This window comes from Musca domestica, unplaced genomic scaffold (assembly GCF_030504385.1).
Source record: "Musca domestica strain aabys unplaced genomic scaffold, Musca_domestica.polishedcontigs.V.1.1 3, whole genome shotgun sequence".
Taxonomy (NCBI): Eukaryota; Metazoa; Arthropoda; class Insecta; order Diptera; family Muscidae; genus Musca; species Musca domestica.
The window spans coordinates 26091565-26109589 of NW_026712299.1; the positions used below are offsets into that span (position 1 = coordinate 26091565).

An 18025-nucleotide genomic window follows, 5' to 3' on the forward strand; every position below is an offset into this window, starting at 1 on the left:
CTGTGCTTAACTATCTTCTCAGGAGTGTCAATTGGCTTCAATTGTGTGATCAGGAATTTTTTTTCTGTTTTTGGTTCATTTGAACCCTAAATATTTTGCAATCATCTCCAAATTCAGACTCATCTACATGATTTGCTTGTCTACGATATTTGGCTATATTCGTCAACGAAATCAGCAAAAAAAGCCAGAAGTTCGCCTATTGTGTATTTCGGTTATCGCCTGAAAGTAATGTTGGTATTTTTTCACACAAGAGTAGTGGTTCATTCTACCCCCTGTCTTAAATTCCAACTTCATGCAAGATTTCGTGTCCTTTGGTTTCTATTTTTGACTTTTATAACCGATGCAAAATCAAGAACATTTTAAGTTGCTGGTCCATTTCAACCCCTAAATATATTGCGGACATCTTTGAAAACAATAGACTTAGCCCTTCTGAGCCTAACCCTACCTTTGTTAAAAATTTCGTGAGGATCGGACGATAATTGCAATCTGTATAGGAATAATAACCCCAACCTGTGTTGTAAAGTGCAAAAATATTACAAAATGTATACTTCAATATTATAAGTCAAATTGAAAAAATCGCATGCGATAAAAAATATGAAAAAATAAAAAAAAATGTCGCAAAATACTACAAAATCTATATTAACATCATTATTGGCATCTCATTATGCCATTTTTTTTTTTTAGATTTTATACTTTTATGCCCAAAGGGCATTCCAAATTTACAAAATTTGTCAAAATCGCTCCAGCCATTCTGGAGATATAAGCATTCTAGCTAACATCCCCTTCCTTTGTATATATACATTGTATATATTTCTCTATATATATCCGATATTTTTACTATCGGCATCTACGTAACGGTCAGAATTGACCTGTTCGTCTATTCGTGATTTCACCGCATTAAAAATATTCGCGGTTTAATGGAAAATTTGACTTTTATTTATCACAAATGCTATGGCCTATTTCAACCGCTAAATATTACCCGATGACCATCAAAATTGGAAGGCTTCTGCCCAGCCCAAAGCTTTAGCCCCATGCTGACTTTCGCTTCGATTGATCTATAATTGTGACCTGTAGAGTAGCTGCAAAATCAGGAAATTTTTAAGTTTTTGGTCCATTTCAACCCCTTAATATTATGCGATCCTCTTCAAAAGAAATAGGGTTCTATTCTGACCTTAACCCCACCTACATTTTAAATTTCGCAACAACACCCAGTCGAATCGGCTGCAGTTAGAACCTTGAAATTTTGCACGAGGCTGAGTCTTGGTGCATAGGGGTGCGATGAGGCTGGGTTTTTGGTACTAAAAGGACACCATAAATACTAAGATGTACTAAAAATGCATTACTTTGTATTGGTATGTGCTCGAATTCTGAAATTCGAATTTTGAAAATTTTACTAAAATAAATTGTACTACACTTCTAAAATGGTACATTTGTTATTATGTGAAATTTGGTACGAGAATCAAGGTTGGAATAGTTGGGTTTAAGGTAAACGTAATATTGAAATTTTATATGGCAGTAACTGTTGTGGTTGGTTTCTGATAAAGAGGTGTCTTTGGAAATGTGTACAACTAGTACTAAACTTGGTACGATTTGATATTGGGTAAACATATAGTGCTTGTAATCTTAAATTTGGTACTAGGGTCGCTCTTCATGTATAGCCTGGTCATATGGAGGTGGTTTCGTAAATGTGTCCTATAATTGTACAAGAAGTACTAACTAGTACCAAATTCGATCTTGGTGAAAAAGATAAAAATTCTGAAATTTTATTTTAATTTCATTGATTGTATCTGTATTGTTTGGAAATACGTCCTACAACTGTATGCAATATACTGAATGGTTGGAATGGCTGGAATCCCCAAATTTGATATTGGGGTCTTTGTTGGTATGTGGAATTGAGATAAGGAGATGCATTCGAAAATGTGTACTACATTTGTACGAAAAGTACTGAATGTTACTATATTGGGTGAAGGGATAGAGATAAAACTCTAAAATCTGACACTTAGGTTATTTATGGTATTTGTGTTTGAGATTTGCCGGTTGTAAATATACGACCTATATTTATACGAAAAGCACTGAATGGTCCTAAATTTGGTATTGGCTGAGAATCCTGAAATTTTATATTAAGGTCACTGTTGGTATGTGGAATTGAGATATGGAGATAGTTTCAAAAATGTTTACAATAATTGTACGAAAAGTACAGAATGGTACTATATTTGATATTGAGTGAAGGGTTAGAGGTAAAACTCTGCAATTTGATGTTTAGGTTACTGATTACATACGTGTTGGAGATGCGTCCCATATATGCACGCAAAGTACTATATGGTACTAAATTTGGCATTAGATGAAGGAGACGGAGCTGCAAATTAGAAATTTGACATTGATGCTTCTGTTGGTATCTTGAATGGAGATCTGGGGAGGGGTTTGCTAATGTGAACTATAATTTTTCGAAAAGTACTAAGTTGTACTATATTTGGTATTGGGTGAAGGAATAGAGATGTAACTCTGAAATTTTATATTATATATACTAATGGTATTTGTATTTGTGATTTCGTGGTGGTTTGTAAATGCGTTCCATATCTGTGCGAAGAGTACTAAATGGTACTAATTTGATATTGGGTTAAGGGATAGGGATGGAATCTTCAAATTTGATATTAAGGTCTCTATTGAATCGGGTATTGAGATATGGATGTGGGTTCGGAAATATGGACGAAAAGTACTAAATAGTACTAAATTTGTTACTGAAAATTGATATAGATGTCGCTTTCGGTGCCCGTGATTAGAAGTGAAATTCCTAAATTTGATATTGAGATCTCCTTTGGTATCTGGGATTGAGATATGGAGGTGGGTTTGGAAATGTGTATTACAATTGTACGAAAAGTACTAAATTGTACTAAATTCGCATTGCGATAGAGTTAAAATTTTGAAATTTAATATTGAGATCACTCTGGGTTTCTAGCGTTTGTGGAAACAGTTTTGAACAGAAAAATTAGATGTGGGTCCATTGTGAAATGGTTTTCTAATATCCTTCTCGATACATTTCAAAATGAATGATTTTGAAGACTTTTGGGTGTAAAAGTTGAATATGTTCCTATTTTTCTTTCCGAAAAGGAAAAATCTAAAAAATATATAAAAAGTCTGAAAATCTGAAAATTTAGTAGAATGTATGAAATTTTGAATAATAATTTTTGTCAAACTAAACAAATTGTACATTTCGAGTACTAAAATGGCCAAACAAGGACAGTTGGAACAGATCTCAAAAAATAGGTGAATAATGTAGCTAAAATCATCAAAATACCGAATATCGGGAGGTATCGTTATATGGTGGCTATACGAAGACGGGGACCTGCACGGACAATTTTCTGTATTAGGCTGTAGTATTCAGTACGAACTTCAAATACCAAATTTAAAACAATTCCGATGAAAAATGTCGCTAAAATCATCAAAATACCGATTATTGGGAGGTGCCGTTATATGGGTGCTATACCAAAACATGGAGCCACAAGGCCCATTTTCAATACCAAAAGTCCCGTACATGTACATTTCGAGGTGTTACAAAAATGTACATTTCGAGGTGTTACAAACGGCTTAACAAACTTAATATACCCTCCATACTATTGTGGAGGGTGTAAAAATGTGGACACAGTTCAAAAAAAAAAAAAAAAGTTCTCGAAGAGTATGTTCAGAATATATGTACCTTATATTCCCAAATGATTTCAGATAATCGAATTTTCCCAATTTAATATTCAAGGGGGGGGGGGGGGGGGGGGGGGGTGGTCGGCGGTTGAGAAACTGGATGGAAAATGCTGAATTGCACAAAAACAACTATAAAATTCCTATTGAGGTGTAGCCCTATTGGGGTACTCTGTATTTTAATCGCTTACACCATATTTTTTATATTATAGGTTTGCCAAGCTCTTAAGTGGTACCTAGCCCTCTGCCATACTCTGTACTTTTATGGGTTTTCGCACATTTTCCATAGAAACCCTCTTCAAAACTCCAGCCTGACCGACTGATAATGACTGCTCTTTAACTTGTTTCCCATAATTCCTTGTTGATTTAATTCTTTGTTACTTTAAACACCCTGAAATATATTGCATGTATATACCCTACACCACATAGTGGTAAGGGTATTACTTTTTATGGAATCAATCAATTGAAATATAAATAATAACCGGAATAAATCCAATAACATGAGGAGATTATTGATGCTATGCAATATTTCCGGAAAATGTATGCGATAATTACGCTAATTAACACTTTTCCAATCATTTTTCGAGGAACATTTCACCCGGAATTCCTTAATTGGCATTTGTTTGGTTAATAAGCTTTTAATCTTATTAGTCTTTTTACAGACAAATAATTAAATAAGGAATAGAATAGTGTTGGCTTGTTTGTTCGGGATACCATAGTATTTTCAATATTTACATAGGATATTTAATATTCCAGCAAATTTGCGTAATTATATTTTAAAAAAAAAATTATTGCCCGAATCAGATGATATTTTCCAAAACCATCTGTTTGGCCCAAGGACGAAATCTCTTGAATATGGTGACAATTGTTCCAGATTAAGATATAGCTTCGACATATATGTAATACTAGCTGAACCCGGTGCGCTTCGCTACCCCTTTTGATTTTATATGCATGCAAAATTTTATTTACGAATATATGTTGGTTAAAAAAAAACATATTTAAAAATTAAAAAAAAAAATATTGCACTACTTTAATGCGTAAATAACCAAAACCATTAGAAAAACAGTAACATGACGTACATACACGAAGGGTTTGTCCTTCGGATTTATTTATTTCATAGCAAATGCCAAGCGTGCAGTAAACTGCAATCTTTTAAAGTTGAGTGGCATTTCTATTGCAATTAGTGAATTCGAGGTAGCAACATACTTCGCCGTAATAAGCGTATTTAAAATCAATTGTTGTGTTGTTTTTTAGTGTTAGCCTAAGGCGTTGTGGGTCCATGGTTCTTATTAAAATCATACCCCAATCTGATCCGGTTTAAATATTATTTAAAAAAAATTACTTTTACACCAAATTCCGCCACACCTTTCATGAAATCGGCCGATAATATATATATGGGAGCTATATCCAAATCTTAACCAATTTCCAATTAATTTGTCACATTTATTATTGTAACCAAATTCCGCCACACATTTTGAATTTCATTGGTATCGGTCATATATATCATGTTTGGTGCATAACATGTATGAAATCGCCCGAAATATATATGTTAGCTATATCCAAACCTCAACTGATTTTAATATAATTTGGCATTTTTTTCTGGTGCCAGATTTTGTCTCTCTCGCTTTGGGTGCGTCAAATATGTGAAATCGGCTGAGTATATATATGGGAGCTATAATCAAATCTGAGTGTATTTGAATATAATTTGTCAAATTTATTTTTGTACCAAATTTAGCCACTCATGCCGAATTTCATTGAAATCGGATATACGTATCGTGTTTTGTGTATCAAATATGTGAAATCGGCGGAAAATATATGTATATGAAAATATATATATATAATTTGACTAATTTATTTTCTAATCAAAATCCCGATACATATTCCAAATTTCCTTGGAATCCAACATACATATCGTGTATGGTGCATAAAATACATGAAATCGGTCGAAAATATATATGAGAGCTATATCCAAATCTGAACCGATTTTAATATAATTTGACAAATGTATATTTGTTTTAATTTCCGCTACACATTCCAAATTTCATTGAAATTAGAGATACATAGCGTGTTTGGTGCATCAAATGCTTGAAATCGGCCGAAAATATATATGGGAGCTATATCCAAATCTGAACCGATTTCAATTTAATTTGACAAATTAATTTTGGCTCCTAATTCCGTTACTTATTTAAAATTCATTAAAATTGGAAATACATATCGTGTTTGGTCCACCAAATACATGAAATCAGCCGAAAATGTATGTGGGAGATATATCCAAATCTGAACCGATTTCAATATAATTTGACAAATTTATTTTCGGATTAAATCCCGTCACACATTCCAAATTTCATTGGAATCGAACGTTCATATTGTGTTTGAGGCATCAAATAAACGAAATCGGTCGAAAATATATATGGGAGCTATATCCAAATCTGAACCGATTACAATATAATTTGGCAAACTTATTTTTGTTCCAAATTCCGTTACGTATTCCAAATTTGGAGACTGTATCTTCAACCAATCAATAGATATGTGCATATAAAATCTAAATTTTTGGGAGGTACCTCCGATTCTGATGCTATATCTCCAGTTCCAAGTGGAAATTCAAAAATGTATATAGCCTATGTTACTTTCAGGCGATGTTGCAGTATATATGGAAATTTTCAGGAAAATCTATTCAGCGGGTTTCGAGTCCATAAATTACAAACAAACAAACATTTTCCTCTTTTATAGATATAGATTAGGCCTAATAGGATGGATTTTAGCACATTCGACCAAGTTAAGCCCAGTATCAACTTGTAAGGAAAAGTCAAAAGTCGGTCAGGGCCGACTATATGATACCCCACACCAATATGCGAAATAAAAGACCTCCCGTAACAAAAGAATTTATTTGAAGTACCACCAAACCACTACCACCTATCAACATTTGGCTTTAAAGCAGTTATAGTTTGCTATAGAGTGCATGATATCCCTTGGAGAATGATTATATTAAAACTATATGTATCGGAGCCGAGTTCCAAAAAAAAAGAAACGTAGTCCCGAAATGCTCTCCATTTTGGCTGATATTAGCAATTATTTCCTCAATAAAACTGAAATCAGATTAAGGATATATATAGGAGTTATATTCAAATCTTATCCGATGCTGATAAAAATCGGCAAAGGTATTACCGAGTTTTATAACACACACTCTGGCACCAAATATCATTGTTGTCGAATGCATATTACGAATGTGGGGGACTTAAACACCAAATCGGATAAAACACATGTATGGTAACTATAGCTATAACTAAACTGATTTTCTTCAAACTTTATGTTCTTGCCTCTAGACTGAATTCGGGCGGATGTACCAAAATTCAGGACTTTTTGACAATTTTGTGCACAATTAACCCGCAATCAGTTGAGATATGTATGTATATGTATATATATATATATATATTCATATATATAGACTGACATGTGGGAACTATATCCAAATCTGAACCGATCTTGATAAGATTTGGCAAAGGTATTTCTGGGCTGTATCTAATATCTGATACTAAATATCATTCTTGTGGGGTGCATATTACGAATGTGGGGGACTTGAAGACCAACTCGGATGAAACATATATGGGAGCTATAGCTATATCTGAATCGATTTTCACCAAATTTGATGTACTTGTTTCCAGACTAAGTTCGGTCGGATGTACCAAAATTTAGGTAATTTCGACTAATATTGGTCATTTGGTGCACCATTAACCCGAAATCGGTTGAAGATATATGTGCGAACTATATCCAAATCTGAACCGATCTTGATAAAATTTGGCAGAGGTATTGTTTGGCTGTATCTGATATATAATACTAAACGTCATTCTTGTTGGGCGCATATTACGAATGTAAGGGACTTAAACACCAAATTGGATGAAACATATATATGGGAGCTATAGATATATCTGAACCGATTTTCACCAAATTTGATTTACTTGCTTCTAGACTGAATTCGGTGGGTTATACCAAAATTCAGGCACAATTAACCCGAAATCGGATAAAGATATATGTGGGATCTATATCCAAATCTGAACCGATCTTGTTCAAATTTTGCAGAAGTATTTCTGGGCTGTATCTGGTCCGATTATCCACAATTTTAATAGGGTTCGTCGTCGTTGGGCCTAACAAATATTGTTTGGAAATTTTCATCTCAATCGGATAATAAGTTCGACCTGCATTTTTTTAACAAGAAAACATTGACGGAGTGCTTCTATGAAGATCCTCAAAAGTAACTATGGGTCTATTTTGCTCCCATCCCCACGTTGCAAACAAATGCACAAACACATAATACGCTTACCACTTTGTGGTGTAGGGTACAATGAAAATAATAGTTCTACGGATTTTAAACTACACTAAATTTCAGATTTTATGTTTTTTTTTTTTTAATTTTCTGGAGAGATATCAGTAGAACTTATGTTGGAAGATTTTATAGATTTATTTTTGGCAGAAATATTGTTTATACCTTACACCACACTGTGGTCAGGGTATTATGTATTTGTAGAGAAGGAAGAGAGGTACCCCTATAGTTCCTTTTGATGATATGCATAGAATTACATTCTTAGTCGATTTATGCATGTCCGTCCATTCGTCCGTCTGTTCATGTATTTCTGTAAACAATGTCGCGAAAAACGAATCCTTTTGAAATTGGAGATAATCAGTCAAAGTTTAGAAATAGCTCCCATATATATCTTCGTCCGATTTGCCTTTTATTATGGACCAAATGTTTTATATTATTTCAAATAGGATTGAATTTGGTACAAAAAAAAAACAATTTGATCCTAGAAATAAGTGCGCCAAATTTGGTGGAAATCGATTAAGATATAGCTATAGCTCCCATATATATTTTTCATCCGGTTTGTTGGTTTCCACAGCTATACTAACAATATTCGAGGTAATACATCAAATACAGCTCAAAAATACTTTTTCCAAATTTTATCGAGATCGGTTAAGATCTGGATATAGCTCCTATATATGTCTTTACACGATTCATTGTTCGCCAAATGGTCAAATGGATTTTGGCACATACGAACGAATTCAGCATGGACGAAAGCGTTTTCTGACTTTTAAGTAATTTTTGATTTTTGAAGTACTGGCGTATTCTGAGATCTATAGTCATATTTTATAAGGAACAATTTTGCAGAATATATTGATATGTTAAGATTTTATCTTAGATGTGATCTCAAAGGAGTTTTTGAACAATTTCGGAGGAAAGGACCTATGAGACTCCTTTAATGCTCCCAAACACAATAATTACCTAAACCAATGGGTTCGAATGAATATTAACTGCAAGATTTTCAAAAAGGTTCAAATGGACGTAACTATCCCGCCCTTTTTTATACCCTCCACCTTGGAAATGAAGGTATATTAACTTTTTCATTGCGTTTGTAACATCCCTGTCTGTCTGCTGAGATCACGATACAGTCCACATTATTTGACAAAGCTGAATAATTTGTATTGTGTCTAGGATGGTTGGTTTTGAAAATGAGATATATCGGTCCCCGCTTTGGTATAGTCCCCATATAACGGTACATTCCGATATATATTGATGATTTTTTTTTTGATGATTTTTATCACATTTTTTCACGGATTTGTCTGAAAATTGGTACTTGTAGGTCATGATGGGTTCTAGCTCCGGTGGTGAAACTTTGCATTTATAGGTCCACGTTTTGGTATAGTCCCCATATAACGGTACCTCCCGATATTTGGTATTTTGATGATTTTTGCCACATTTTCCCAAGAATAGTCTAAAAATTGGTATTTGTGGGTGGAGGGTATTAAAAGTTCGGTCCGGACGAACTTAATGTTTTTTTATACCCTCCACCAAAAAAAGTATGGAGGGTATATTAAGTTCGTCATTCCGTTTGTAACTCATCGAAATAATCAATCTTGATCAACGTAAAATTCTAAGACGATTTAGTCCTGTCCGTCCGTCTGTCCGTCTGTTGTAATCACGCTACAGTTGCATAGATCTCTCTTTTGTCTGCAGGCAGGTAATGTTCAAAGATGGGCTATATCGGTCCACGATATCGTATATCCCCCATATAACTGTACCCCCCGATATTCGGTATTTTGATGATTTTAGCCACATTTTTCAATGGAATTGTCTGAAAATCCACACAAGTAGTTTCTTGTGAGTACTTTGCCCCCTGAGAGAGAATTGTCTATACAGGTCCACGATATCGTATATCCCCCATATAACGGTACCCCCCGATATTCGGTATTTTTATGATTTTACCCACATTTTTCATCGGAATTGTCTGAAAATCCACGCAAAGAGTTCCTTGTGGGTACTTTATACCTCGGCGGAGAATTATCTATATAGGTCCACGATATCGTATAGCCCTCATATAACGGTACTCCGCGATATTCGGTATTTTGATGTTTTTAGCCATATTTTTCAACGGAATGGTCACAAGGGGTTCTTTATACACAAGGGGTTTTTTGTGAGCACTTTACCCCCCGACACAGAATTCTCTATATAGGTTAACGATAACGTATAGCTCCCATGTAACGATACCCCGCGATATTCGGTATTTTGATGATTTTAGCCACATTTACCAATTGTAGTGTCTGAAATTCCACACACGGAGTTATTTGTGAGCACTTTACCCCTGAAACGGAATTGTCTATATAGGTCCACAATATCGTATATCCCCCATATAACGGTACTCCCCTTTATTCGGTATTTTGATGATTTTAGCCACCTTTTCCAATGGAATTCTTTGAAAATCCACACACTAAGTTCCTTGTGAGTACTTTACACGCAGACATAGATTGTCTTTATAGAACCACAATATCGTATATCCCCCCATATCGGCACCTTCTTATATTAGATATTTTAAAGATTTTAAAAGAATTTTTAATGGATTTTATTATTTTTTTTTTTTTTTTGAAAATTTTCTAATTCGTTCCAAATGGTGGAGGGTATTCAAAGTTCGGCCCGGCCGAACTTACGGCTTTTTTACTTGCTTTTGCTTGTTGATTACCTCGCATTGTATACTTTCAAAAAACCGATCCACTTTTTTCATATTTAAGCCATACATAATATTCTACTCGGGTTTTCTTGCAAATTTTTTTTGCGTCGCACAGTGTTATTATACCCTACACCACAAAGTGGTCAGGGTATTATGTCTTTGTGCATTTGTTTGTAACAGGCAAAAGGAAACGAGATAGACCCATAATTCCTTTTGATGATCTGCATAGAATCACATTCTGAGTCGATTTATGCATGTCCGTCCGTCCGTCTGTCCGTCCGTCCGTCCATGTATTTTTGTAAACAAAGTACAGGTCGCATTTATTGCCCGATCCATATGAAATTTTGCACAGATCATTTGTTTGGCCCAAGGACGAACCCTATTGAAATTGGAGATAATCGGTCAAAATTTAGATATAGCTCCCATATATATCTTGGTCGGATTTGCTTTTTATTGTGCACCAAACGTGTAATATCAGCCCGAATTGTATGGAATTTTGCCAAATTAGGCCTGAAAATATGTATGCCAAATTTGATCGAAATCGGTTCAGATATAGCTATAGCTCCCATATATAATGTTCATCCGATTTGTTATTTTTGTCCACCGCTGCCGTAATATGCACTCTGCAACAACAATATTTAGGGAAATATATCAAATACAGCTCAGAAATACATTTGCAAAATTTTATCGGCATCGGTTCAGATTTGGATATAGCTCCCATATATAACTTCGACCGATTTACCTTTTATTGTGCACCAAACGTCTAATATTTGTCCAAATGGGATGGAATTTGGCACATACGACCGAATTGAATTGAAGCTAGTATGTCAAATTTGGTGAAGATCGGTTCAGATATAGCTATAGCCTCCATATATATTATTCATCCGATTTGTTATATTTGTTACCCACAACCGTAATATGCACTCCGTAACAACGATATTCAGGGAAATATATCAAATACAGCTCAGAAATATCTTTGCCAAATTTTATCGAGATCGGTTCAGATTTGGATATAGCTCCCATATATATATTTATCCGATTTCAAATTAATTGTGCACCAAATGGTCAATACAAGTCCGAATTTAAAAGATACAAATGCTTCGGCATGTTTAGTCCTTTGAACTTTAAATTATAATTATAATCATAGCGTGTATGATTGAATTCTCCCATAAAAACTTTTAATTGTTATGTGGAGCTCTACTAAATTAGCAAAGTGGTGTAGGGTTTCATAAAGTCGGCCCCGCACGACTATAAGGCTTTCTTTACTGGTTTTATTTTTAACATATATCGCATTTTTTTGGAGCCTCTTCATTATACTACCCATCTCTTGTGGTCCAACAGAGACTGATGAACTCTCATCTTTCATTGCCTGGAAACACTTCATTAATTAAGTTGAACATTTTTTAGTTAAAGTGAACCTTACTAAAGTTCTTGATGGTTCGTCAAGGTTCATCTATAATATTCGACTGAAACATTAAAACTTGAAATATTTGTGGTGCATCATAATTACTTTTTCCAGAAAATGTCAGTCCTTGGATAAAAAAATACCACACAGAATTTTCCCTCCAATTATTTTTTTCAAATCTCATATTTATGGTTAGTTGTAATAAAATACATACGATAGTTTTTCCGTTCGTTTCGAAACACTTACCCGCATTTGAGAGTATTCGGCTAGAAATCCAATAACAATATTATCCGCATCCTTATTGTTGTTGTTGGTGTTGCTGTTCATGTTGTTGCGGTTGTAGTTGTGGTTGCGACTCTGGTGGTTGCGTTGCATTACATTGTAATTGTTAATAACATTGATGTTGTTGTTATTGTTATTGTTGTTTGTGTTGCTGTTACTTTTGGTTTGAATTAAGGGCTTCACAGCAGCCACCGCCTCGGCAATTGGAATTATAGATTCATTCATCATCAGGGGCTGGGAGTGTGGAATTGGTTGTTGTAGTAGCTGCTGCTGCTGCGAGGAAGACACTGACGTTGTTAAAACTCCATTTGTTGTCACCGCCATCGTTGCCGTTTTGTTGCGGTAATGCTGTTGAGCATTTAATTGACTCGTTATGCAAAAAATTGCATAAATTAAAAAAATTGTTTTATCCATTTTGATTTTATTAATGAAACTTCTTAGGTTTTTTTTTCCGTCTTTTACTTGAAGTTTATTTCATTTCATATTTTTCTTTTGTTTTGAGGCGTTTTTATTTCCACAAATGACAATTCTATATTGGAACACATGCAAAAAAAAAAAAATAAATAAATCATATTTTTAAATTCCAAGGAAGGTATATTTTTGTTTGTGTGTTTATAAATTGCTGGATTTTTCATCACCAATATGTGATCATTATATCCAAAGAGGATTTTGGTATATTGGATTTTCCTGATTTTCTTCGAAAGACCTGGGAGAACGGCATTGGGTGGTGTGTAAATTTAAATACTTAAACGTCTGCAATATAAAACTTGGCTCATGTCTGATCTGAAAGATGTTTAGTTTTATTCTTCCATTGAACAAATCTAGTTGGGTGTAGCTTAAATTGGCCTTGAAGGGTACTTTTAGAACAAACAAGTAAAAAAGTTGTATGTTCGGCCGGGTCGAACTTTGAAAGAATTTGGCAATTTTGGAAAGAATTTGACAATTTTCAAAAAAAAAAAAAAAAATCCGTTAAATATTCTGTTGAAATCTTTAAAATACCGAATGTAGCCGTTATATTGGGGTCTATACGACGACATGGGCCTGAAAAGACTATTTTTATCATAAGCCATGACTATATTCAAATGCGGAACTTGAAAAAAACATTCGGTGAATAATGTAGCTAAAATCATCAAAATACCGAATATCGGGAAGTGCTGCTATATGGGGGCTATACCAAAATGTGGACCTGCACAGATAATTTTCTGTCATAGGCTGTAACATCCATTACGAACTTCAAATACCAAATTTGAAACGATTCCGGTGAATAATGTGGCTAAAATCATCAAAATAATGAATATCGGAATGTGCTGTTATATGGGAGATATTTGGAGTTAAGACTACTGTGGGAGTGTAGAATTGGGGCATGTAGGACACTTTGGAAATTTGTACCTATCTGTACTAAATGTCACTAAATTGGGTGATTGAAATATACAATTTTTATATTTAAGTCGTATGTCATGCGTATCCTGGGTAGATGGAGCTGGTTTCGGAAATATGTACTATAATTGTACGAAAAGTACGGAACGGTGCTATACATGGTATTGGGTGATGTGTAGACACACAATTCTGAAATTTAATATTTGGAAATGTGTGTTATAATATTCTATGAAAAGTACAAAATGGTACTATATGGGTGGTATTGGGTAAAGGAATAGAGCTGTAATCCCGATATTTGATATTAGGGGCCCTGTTGGTGTCTGTGATTGAGAAAAGGTGCATATTTTTGATAAAAGTGCAATATATATATATATATACTATTTTTTTTTTTTTGTTAAGTGTAGACCACCGTGTGATAAAAACAATTTTAAAAACTAGTGCAGGAATTATTTAAAAAAATAATACATCACCAGATATCGAAGATAATTGACTTCACTAGAAGAGCAAATTACATTACGAAACCGGTAAAGAAAGTCTTAAAGTCGGGCGGGACCGACTTTATGATACCCTACACCACTTTGCTAATTTAGTAGAGCTCCACATAACAATTTAATGTTTTTATGGGAGAATTCAATCATACTCGCTATGATTATAATTATATTTTAAAGTTCAAAGGACTAAATATGCCGAAGCATTTGTATCATTTAAATTCGGACTTGTGTTCTCCATTTGGTGCACAATTAATTTGAAATCGAATAAAGATATATATGGGAGCTATATACAAATCGGAACCGATCTCGATAAAATTTGGCAAATATATTTCTGAGCTGTATTTGATATATTTCCCTGAATATCGTTGTTACAGAGTGCATATTACGGTTGTGGGTAACAAATATGACAAATCGGATGAACAGTATATATGGGTGCTATAGCTATGTTTGAACCGATCTTCGAAAAATTTGACATACTAGCTTCTAGACTCAATTCGGTCGTAAGTGCCAAATTCCATCCCATTTGGACAAATATTAGACGTTTGGTGCACTGTAAAATGGCAAATGGGACGAAGTTATATATGGGAGCTAAAGGGTGATTTTTTTGAGGTTAGGATTTTCATGCATTAGTATTTGACAGATCACGTGGGATTTCAGACATGGTGTCAAAGAGAAAGATGCTCAGTATACTTTGACATTTCATCATGAATAGCCGAACGATCTGCCACAACGTCGAATTTTCAGTGAATGGGCCCTAGAAAAGTTGGAAGAAAATCCGCTTTTTTATCGACAAATTTTGTTCAGCGATGAGGCTCATTTCTGGTTGAATGGCTACGTAAATAAGCAAAATTGCTGCATTTGGAGTGAAGAGCAACCAGAAGCCGTTCAAGAACTGCCCATGTATCCCGAAAAATGCACTGTTTGGTGTGGTTTGTACGCTGGTGGAATCATTGGACCGTATTTTTTCAAAGATGCTGTTGGACGCAACGTTACGGTGAATGGCGATCGCTATCGTTCGATGCTTTGTTGCCAAAAATGGAAGAACTGAACTTGGTTGACATGTGGTTTCAACAAGATGGCACTACATGCCACACAGCTCGCGATTCTATGGCCATTTTGAGGGAAAACTTCGGAGAACAATTCATCTCAAGAAATGGACCGGTAAGTTGGCCACCAAGATCATGCGATTTGACGCCTTTTGACTATTTTTTGTGGGGCTACGTCAAGTCTAAAGTCTACAGAAATAAGCCAGCAACTATTCCAGCTTTGGAAGACAACATTTCCGAAGAAATTCGGGCTATTCCGGCCGAAATGCTCGAAAAAGTTGCCCAAAATTGGACTTTCCGAATGGACCACCTAAGACGCAGCCGCGGTCAACATTTAAATGAAATTATCTTCAAAAAGTAAATGTCATGGACCAATCTAACGTTTCAAATAAAGAACCGATGAGATTTTGCAAATTTTATACGTTTTTTTTTTTAAAAAAAAGTTATCAAGCTCTTAACAAATCACTCTTTATATCCCAAATCCTAAATCAAAATCGATCTCAATAAAATTTAGCAAATGTTTTTCTGAGCTGTATTTGATATATTTCCCCAAATATTGTTGTTACAGAGTGCATATTACGGCTGCGGAGGACAAAAATAACAAATCGGATGAACAATACATATGGGAGCTATAGCTATATCTGAACCGATTTCCATCAAATTTGGCATACTTATTTTCAGGCCTAATCTGGTCGTATGTGCAGAATTCCATCCCATTTGGGCTAATATTACACGTTTGGTGCACAATAAAAAACAAATCGGACGAAGATATATATGGGAGCTATATCTAAATTTTGACTGATTATCTCCAATTTCAATAGGATTCGTTATTAAGCCAAACAAATGATTTGTGCAAAATTTCATCTGGATATGGCAATAATGGCGAACTGTACTTTGTTTACAAAAACACAGGGAGAGACGGACATACAGACGGACGGACATGCATAAATCATCTTAGAATGTGATTCTATGCAGATCATCAAAAGGAACTATGGGTCTATCTCGTTTCCTTTTGGCTATTACAAACAAATGCACAAAGACACAATACCTTGGCCACCTTGTGGTGTAGGGTAGAAAAACTGCGAAGCTGAGGGTATTTTCAGTTCGAGAAATCCATTCAATAGGAGATGAAAATAGCACCATTTAAGTTAGACCACCGTTTAAAAACTGTCATCTTACGAAATTCCGATAAATCAATATTTTTTCTAAAGTTTTGTGCCGTGTTTTTCTAAGATTCAAATGTAATCCAACACATTTAAAAATGTTCCCTAACAATCCTCCCCGATGTGCAACAACAATCCTTTTGCATTATTTATAATTTGTAAATAGCAAATTATGCGATTTATTTTTTTACTCTCTCTTCGTCGAAACGATCTTAGCAAACTAAGAAATTGTACTCCCGCCATTAGAGGATTCCACATTTACATATAAAATTAAATAAACGTTTTCCTGAAAAGCATTATTTTACAACACACACACACACATACTCATGTCTTGCATGCAATTCCGTACTGTATTTACTAAGACACTAACACTTGAACTTAGTTCAATGCCAAAGGGAATTCTGCAATATCTTATCTCTATCTCCCACTTTCGCTTGAACAATTTATTAAATTAATTTGTTTATATCTATGACTTGTTGACATCTTGTCGAAAGGGAAATACAATTGTCGTAGTTGTACATGTATTGCACACACACACACATATACACACTACTAAACTAGGATTTTGCTGAACGAACAACGGTTAAATGTTTAAATTCCGTTTAACACCACTAGTATCCTACTGTAGACTGATGGAAATATTTGTGGGCAAACTGACTTTTTGTTCTGCCGTGTCCTAGCAACGGACAAGGCACTTTCGTATTTTTTGGATCGTTTCGGCTGCTTCGTAAAATCGTTTTTCTGTGTTTGGTAGCATTTGTTTTAACACCATATGTGTGTGTGTGCGAATGTGTATTGGCGTTATCCTGCCGTTAAATGAAATGGTGTGTAAAATTTAAACCAATGTTTGGCATTGGTTATTTATAAATGAAGTCTTATGTTTCGAGTTTTTTGGAAACCTACACCCCGACGAGGCGGGGTAGTATGTACCTCGGAATATTAATGCTATAGAAAAATGTTGTTTAATAACAAAAAAAAAAGACTTAAATTTAATTTATGTAAAGGAAGTTTTTTGAGATTTTTTATCTACCAGCAAGTGGCCTTTACTTCGTCAGCGAAAAGCCCACATTAAAATTTTATTTTCGTCCCAATACTTTGTGTTAGGTCTTTTTATACCTTCCACCGTTCTATGGAGGGTATATTAAGTTTGTCATTCCGTTTGTAACACCTCGGAATACACATTTTAGACCCCACAAAGTATATATATATATTCTTGATCAGCATAAAATTCTATGTCGATCTAGCGATGTCCGTCCGTCTGTTCGTCTGTGGAAATCACTCTAGCTTCCGAACGAATTGAAGTAGATTGAAAAAATTTTGTTCAAATGTATGTTATGTCTGCAGGACTTTTGGTATTGAAAATGGGCCATGTAGGTTCACGTTTTGGTATAGCCCCTATATAACGGTACCTCCCGATATTCGATATTTTGATTATTTTAGCGAATTTATTCACCGGAATTGTTTCAAATTTGGTATTAAAAGTTCGTAATGATTACTACAGGCTAAGACAGAAAATTGTCTATGCAGGTTCACCTCTTCGTTGAGGCCCCATATAACGGTACCTCCCGATATTCGG

General features: G+C 34.7%; 1 protein-coding gene across 1 annotated transcript in view; it reads right to left on the minus strand.

Moving 5' to 3' along the window:
* The window catches only part of LOC101888252 (guanylate cyclase 32E), a 214722-nt gene that overhangs the window by 154063 nt on the left and 42634 nt on the right, over positions 1 to 18025 (minus strand). Inside the window, exon 2 of the mRNA XM_059124627.1 lies at positions 12337 to 12901. Within this exon, the coding sequence (XP_058980610.1) occupies positions 12337 to 12786 (450 nt within the window). The 5' untranslated portion in view covers positions 12787 to 12901. The remainder of the gene's footprint in view (positions 1 to 12336; positions 12902 to 18025) is intronic.